Source organism: Chelonoidis abingdonii, chromosome 14 (assembly GCF_003597395.2).
Source record: "Chelonoidis abingdonii isolate Lonesome George chromosome 14, CheloAbing_2.0, whole genome shotgun sequence".
NCBI classification, from domain to species: domain Eukaryota; kingdom Metazoa; phylum Chordata; order Testudines; family Testudinidae; genus Chelonoidis; species Chelonoidis abingdonii.
Window position 1 is genome coordinate 28484341 of NC_133782.1, and position 7738 is coordinate 28492078.

General features: G+C 44.8%; 1 protein-coding gene across 2 annotated transcripts in view; it reads left to right on the forward strand.

Annotated features, from left to right (window-relative positions):
• The window catches only part of PXMP4 (peroxisomal membrane protein 4), a 9199-nt gene extending 4281 nt beyond the window's left edge, over nucleotides 1-4918 (forward strand). For both annotated transcript variants that reach the window (XM_032793320.2, XM_032793321.2), the window contains exon 4: nucleotides 259-4918. In XM_032793320.2, coding sequence (XP_032649211.1) covers nucleotides 259-522 — 264 coding nt within the window. In that variant the 3' untranslated portion in view covers nucleotides 523-4918. The remainder of the gene's footprint in view (nucleotides 1-258) is intronic.
• The last annotated feature ends 2820 nt before the right edge of the window (nucleotides 4919-7738 follow it).

Below are 7738 nucleotides of genomic sequence, written 5' to 3' on the forward strand. Positions count from 1 at the left end.
ACACTGGAATAAATTGCCTAGGGAGGTTGTGGAATCTCCATCTCTGGAGATATTTAAGAGTAGGTTAGATAAATGTCTATCAGGGATGGTCTAGACAGTATTTGGTCCTGCCATGAGGGCAGGGGACTCGACTCGATGACCTCTCGAGGTCCCTTCCAGTCCTAGAATCTATGACTTTAACTTCCAAGTTTCTTGATTTGGTCAGATTTGATAGCCGTGTTACTAGACTAATATTCCGTGGGTTTTCTCTTTATATAGATAAACATGTACCTGCTGTCTCGTTTTCTGTTTGGTTTGTCCCGACTGGCAGTGGAGAAAGGTTATATCCCAGAACCCAAGCAGGACCCTTTCCCGATCTTTGCTGCTGTGACTTGGGGGATTGTTCTGTGGCTCTTTGAATATCATCGGCACACTCTCCAACCTTCTCTGCAGTCTTCCATGACTTACCTGTATGACGACAGTAATGTATGGCATGACATTTCGGACTTCCTCATTTATAACAAAAGCAACGCTCAAAAGTAATTTGCTAATGCCAGTGATCTTTGAATAATGGCTCATTCCTGCAACAACGGGGAAAGGATTTTCTGCTGCCCTTGATTGACACACTTTTTATTATTAGGATCTGTCAGACAAATTTCCCACTTGTTTCTTGGCCAAAATGTTGTGAGTACCCTAATGATCTCTTTTTAGCTCTCTGTTGGCCACACAGCAACTCCATAGAAACCTGTCCCAGTGCCACAACGAGCGCAAAATGTTCCTGGATTAATTTGATTTCAAAAAGCCTTTTCTACAAGAGACCTTATGTTCCCTACATTGTAATAGTTAATTACTTTTAAAGAATGCACTGATTTTAAACCCTGACAGCTCGAAAGTAAACTGTGAATATAGTTTATATGATACTGAAACAAAATGTGAAGGAAGGGCCTAATGGAATGTTTATGTGCTAGAAATGCCTCTCACGACCAGTGTTTAGCTGAGGAAGGAATGCAGTGATTTCCAGCCATACCTCTCTATATGTTGGGTCTTTTTGTGAGCTGATATATTTATCTGTCTTCTGCTGTGTCATGTCAGAAGAAGGTCCTGATTTTTCTGAAGTATTGGAAATCCAGACTAAACAAACTGTTTCTTCAGTGAATTTGCTGTGCAGTTTGCCACCACGTAGATAATAGGATGTTCGCGTTTAAAAGCATTGGGCTTCTTTGGGACAGACATGGTACGTCATGCTTTGAATCACCATTTATAATCAGTCTTTGTCTTCCCTTTGGATTATCTAATGCAGGATGTTTCGTTAATTATTCCCCCTATTTAATTAGAGCACCTTTTTATTTCTGTGCTTTGGACTATGAATTGCATACAGGAGAGAGAACTAACCAAATCCATTGTAATAAGATTTTACAAGTGAGGGATTAAAAAAGGTTGAGCCCATCGTGTGCAAATCCATGATTTTACTTTCTTATCGTGTCCCCTGGAAGGAGAATATATATCAGTGTAAATTGAAGCTACCATTGATCTTAGCCAAAAGATTGTTATTTTATACTGGACCTAGCCAAAAATACTCCTTTTATTGTTCAAACTACTAGATGATATACTGAATACTTGAGTTGGACCAGTGATCAGTATTTCACGATTCAGGCATTTATGGTTTGCAAGAATTAGTGACTAGTTCTGATATTTTTCTATATAAAATCTATCACTCAAATAAAAATCACAGTTTCACTTTTTTTTAATTTCTCAAATTACAGGCAAATTCTTGCTGCTTTAAAATCACTATCTTCATCTACATAGGTGGGTGATGTCTTTGCTTTGCTTATGTTTTGTCAGCAGAATACTGCACTTCAGTTGGAATTAAAGTGTCTTTGATAATGTTCAGAGTTTTTAGTGTAGAAAAAAGATTGTGTGTTTTGCTAACTCCTTGTGCGATGATATTTTTGAAGAGATTTCAGAAAATCTCTTCCAAATATATGACCTGATAGCTATGGTATAATTGACCAAAATCTTCAGAAAAAAATTCTCCGGTTTATAAATTACCATTGGTTACCTCATTAATTACATACACTTGTAAAACATGACATGAAGGCCAACCACCTATGTGAGCCAACTAAATTTCTGTTGGTGATAATTATATTAGATCTGAAACTCCCTAGTTACCTGCCAGACACTTGTAGTTGAGTGTTAAGCTGCTCAAGGAACTGCTTGTTGTAGTTCAGCTGGTCATTTTTATGCTCTGGCATTATCTCCATCTCTTTCATGACTGTATAACCAAACTCCTGTCAGCTTGAGTTCTAGCGGCATCCCAGCAGTACCTGCAAAAATCCCGTCTCCCCAGGAATCTATCACTAACTTCACTTCCATGGTAAATCATATCTGAGACTCAAACCATCTGCAGCTCCGATTCACGGAGCCAGCTGCTGCCATCAGAAACCAAACTGGAATTACGTAGAACTTGCTGCTGTGGTGAACCAGTGTCCGTTAGCTGTGCTTTTTAAAGACAGTTATTTCCTGCTCTGTGTGGGTAGGATATTAGGCTGCAAGTCTCTCCCTTTTCCAGGGAAGTAATTGGAACAATTCTTCATTGGTACCAGCACACATCACTCTTACTAAAGCCTGATAGATGGCGATGAAACCCGTATGCCACTGATGTGATAGAACAATACCAGTGTGTAATAGGGAAGTGAACTAGAAGTAATTTGTCTGTCTGTTGCTGACTTCTGAATGCATACGTTACATTCATCCTCCCCGCCCCGCCCCAATGTATTGTCTGGGGAATTCAGTCTTCTGTTTGTGTTCTTCCTTTTATTAGCATTAAACCCAAACAGAAATAAGGAGATAGTTGTGAAACCATCTGCTAAACAGCCAGGCACCCAAGAATGAGAAAGGGAGACCCTGTTTTTCCAGTCTTGATCTCTGTAAATCAAAACACATGAAAACAGTTCATGTTTATCACAATCCAAAGTTGGATCATTGCTTCTAACCAGGGGCTAAATTATGTGAGGAACTTACCACCTCACTCACCAAGATGTCAGGGAAAGCTCAGCACTGTGTGGGATGAGATCTTGGTTTGCCAGAACTCCCTTGCAAACAAGGCTGTGCAGTGGCAGGTTGGTCTATCTCTGGGATATCAGTGTGCAGAACAAAGAGACAGAAGCCAGAGGACATTTTAAATGTGATACTTGAACGCTTTTCAAAGTTGGCTCAAATCTTCTTCCCCAAATTGGTTCAAACCATAAAGGAAACTAAACATCTGAGCCATTTAAATGCTCAGGAAAACCAAATATCCTAACAGTACATGATTTCTATGAAGAATGTTTCCATTGACCTAGTTACTGTTGCAGGGGGAGGTAGTGTTCCTACACCGATTGGGAAAAATCCCTTCCACATTAGTATAGGCTGTGTCTACATTATGAGGTTATACCAGAATAATTACAGTCCTGGGGTTATGCCAGTATAACCCCATAGTGTAGACATGGCGTTAATATTGCAGAGGGATGTCTTCAGGGTTTGCATATGTGAGTAGGAGAGCAATCTAAGTGGATTCAGGATATTTGAGTGACTTTATTCCACTGACCTAGGGCAGAAGGGCATTTCTGAAGAGGAAAATCTGTGCTCGTCAATTGTCACTTTAGATCTTGCCACTTTAGAGGCAGGAGAGAATTTTGAGACGTGCTTACAAACATTGCAATTGTTGTAACATGCTGTGTGCATAGCACGTTGATATACTAACTACTAACTAGCATATCTATCCAAATACTAAATATATACCTAGAGGGCCGGATCTTCTGGAATGGCCAAAGACCACAGGTCAGAGGGTGGTGTGGAAAGGAGGCCTGATGACTGTAGTGCTGTATGACTATCCCCTAGCCCTCTGGGTTAGAGCAGACCTCAAACTGCTCTGACAAACTTGAGCCTCGTTGCAGTGGCCACAAGAGGCCAAAAACAGAGCCCAGAATCAGCAGCCAGGTTCTCTTTTCTCCAGCCACAGCCCTCCATCAACTCTACACTGCCTGAGAATCACCCCTACGCTCAAGTGATCCTTCTGGGCCAAGTAAGCCACCCTCGTGGGAGGCTTACACTGGTAATGCAGGCAAAGAAGCCCCCTCAGTCCTGAGGATTTGGCTCATTGTCTGTAGACTTAAGTCCACTTACTGTCAGCTCCCTTAGTGGAAATTCCCTCCTATTAGAAGAAATGTCTGTTCTCCAGACACATTTGTACTGACTCAATACAAATGTGATCTTTTAATATCAAACAGTAAACTGTTTCCTATTTGCCATCTGAAAAGCCCTTTTCCTGGGTCAAGCTGATGTCTGTGCTATTTCTAATATTGACTTTGAAATACAGCTAGCAGGAGAAAGCAGAACTTGCTGTGAATTTTCAGTGCACATGATTATGTGGGTTTGATAACTAAAATGAGTGTTCTGTAGCTTGAGGGGCTTTTGCTGTCCATTTTCTACATTTGTATGTCTGCCTTGTAACATGGGCAAAGGGGAGTCACTAAGTGCAACAGATGCTGTAACTAGAGAATTGTTTTTATGCTTTTCAGTCTATCTGTGTGTATTTTTATTTACAATTACTGTATGGGAAACTGTCACACACTGAAACCCTAGCGAATTTTTTCGTAATACAGAATGCTTTAAGCACATAATCTCAGGTGATGCATTTTAGTTATACTGGTTAGAGTGCTAAGGGGAAAGTCTTGCTTGTAAAACAATAGCATTGCGGTAAAGAAAGAGGTGGCAGTTAGTAGACATATCTGTCTCAACTGCCATAAAACATCTTTTCCATCCTATGGACAATATGTCAGTCCTGTGCAGATATCCCGTTTGCCTCTTTTGAGCACAGTTTCTATATAATGCGTCTTTGGAGAGGATAATGTTTTGCATTCTTTAGTAAATAAATAAATGATTGTCCCTCTGTTTTAAATTCTCGTGTTAAGTGATTGGAATTGGTTCTAAGTTAGGTAAAGTTTAATTGCTGAGTATCCTTAATGCTATGTAAAGATACACTATGCGAAAAAAGTGTAATCCTGGAGTCATTTATGTTGCACATTACCCAGTCCTGTAGCCAGTGCCAATTAGACCACATTGTCGGAGAGGTTAACCTCCCGGACTCATAACAATGGTATTGTTGGCTGGCTGGCTGGCTGGGGGAGGACATTGGCTGCAGAGATGAGCTGGGATTAAAATTTACCTGTATTTTTGGTAGCATGAACCTTCTCACGTTGTAGCAGCTGTGAACATTGGCAGCAACATGCCCAACTGCTGCTGTGATTCATCTCTGCCTATCATTAGGGAAGGAGGTGGGCTCTCCTGGGCTACACGTGATCAGTACAGACTAGGAAGTGTCACTGTGTCCAGTAAGTCTTAGCTTTGGAAATAGTAGCAAAGAGGAGCTTTGAAAGACCTGCTTTCAATCAGTCTTGTGCTGCATCTTGAAGATGGCCAGGCCTGGTCTTCAGTAGGCTGCAACCAGGAGCAATTGCCAGAGGTCAGCTGTGGCTAAGTCAGCCCTGCCTGTGGAGTTGTCCATTCACCCAAAATTGCCACAGCAGCACATAGAGCAGGGGTGGGCAAACTTTTTGGCCTGAGGGCCACATCAGGGTTCTGAAACCATATGGAGGGCCGGATAGGAAAGGCTGTGCCTCCCCAAACAGCCTGGCCCCTGCCCCCTATCTGCCCCTTCCCACCCCCTGACTGCCCCTGTCAGAGCCCCCCGCCCATCCAACCTCCTCTACTCCTTGTCCCTTGACCACCCCCTCCCAGGACCCCCCACGCCTAACCACCACGCTGGGACCCCACCCCTTATCCAACACCCCCCCTCCCCGCTCCTTGTCCTGACTGCCTCGCCCCCTATCCACATTCCCACCTCCTGACAGGTCTCCCAGGACTCCCAACCCAGGCCGCAACACACTGACATGGGCTCACAGTCCCCTGAAGCCAGACTGGAGTCGGCTACTCCCGGGCTACTTCCGGTTTCCCCCTCTCCCCGCTCCTTGTCCTGACTGCCTCGCCCCCTATCCACATTCCCACCTCCTGACAGGTCTCCCAGGACTCCCCCCCCCCCCGCCATTCCCCATCCTCTGACTGCACCGCCCCCCAGAGCCTCCACCACATCCAACTGCTCCCTGTTCATTGACTGCCCCCAGGACCTCCTGCCCCTTATCCAACCCCTCCACTCCCCACCCCCTTACCATGCCACTCAAAGCAGCAGGACTGGCAGCCACACTGCCGTGCTGCCTGGCAGGAGCTCATAGCCCCACCGCCCAGAGTGCTGGTGGCACGGTGAGCTGAGGCTACAAGGGAGAGGGATAGCCTCCCGGCAACGGGCTTAAGGGCCGGGCAGGATGAGCCGCTTCCTTTCTGTGAGCTATCTTCAACCTCCTCCTCATCGTTTTCCTCGTCGCCAAAACTCGCTTCTATGTTGTGTCCTACTCCACTGACAGAGTCAAAACACAGGGTTGGGGTACTGGTGGTTGCACCCCCTAGAGTGGCATGCAGCTCATCATAGAAACGGCATGTTTGGGGCTATGACCTGGAGCGACTGTTTGCCCCTCTGGTTTTTTGGTAGGCTTGTCTGATCTCCTTAATTTTCATGTGGCGCTGCCGCGAGTCCCTGTTATAGCCTCTATCCTTCATGGCCTTGGAGATTTTTTCAAATGTTTTGGCATTTCGTTTACTGGAACAGAGTTCAGCTAGCATGGATTCATCTCCCCATACAGTGATCAGATCCCAAACCTCCCGTTCGGTCCATGCTGGAGCTCTTTTGCGATTCTGGGACTCCATGGTCACCTCTGCTGATGAGCTCTGCATAGTCACCTGTGCTAATCATTGCACAACGCTGGCCAAACAGGAAATGAAATTTAAAAGTTCGTGGGACTTTTCCTGTCTACCTGGCCAGTGCATCTGAGTTGAGAGCGCTGTCCAGAGCAGTCACAATGGAGCACTTTGGGATAGCTCCTGGAGGCCAATACCATTGAATTGCGTCCGCACTATCCCAGATTCGACCCGGCAAGGCTGATTTCAATGCTAATCCCCTCATCGGAGGTGGAGTAAAGAAATCGATTTTAAGAGCCCTTTAAGCTGAAAACAAGGGCTTTGTCGTGTGGATGGGTATAGGGTTAAATCGAGGTAACGCTGCTAAATTTGACCTAAAATCATAGTGTAGACCAGGCCTCAATCTCTCCTGTTGAAACTTTTCCACTTTGGGTAAAGAATTAACTAATTGTAGGAGCAGGGCAACTGGGCCCTGGGTCTCCCACCTTCCTCCCATGGGGCACCCTAACCCCCAGACTACAGATTCATTCTCTCTCTGCCTCAATGACACCAAAGTCCCTTTGTGGATCTGGGACTCAACTGCACACATATAAAATGGGCATAATAGCTGCGCCCTAGCTTGCAAGAGTGCTGGGTAAATGAATGCATTAAATATTGAGAGGAACTCTGATACTGTGGTGATGGGGCCTGGTTAGTACCATGGATTGATTCAGTGAGCAGGGCTCTTTGGTGTGTGTAGGTCTGCATCCCTCCAGTTAGTATCTAGGAACAAAAGAGTAGCTGTAACTTCAGATCATGCATCTAGCCCAGTGTTAGTCTCCAGTAACAGCCAATGCCGGATGCTTCACAGGAAAGGTAAACAAAAAACCCACAGACAAACAAAACGAAGCTCAACAGCTGACAGTGCCTAAAGCCAATTGTGGTGCAAAAGGGGGTGGTCCTGCAAGTGATCTGTTGGGGCCCCAACAGA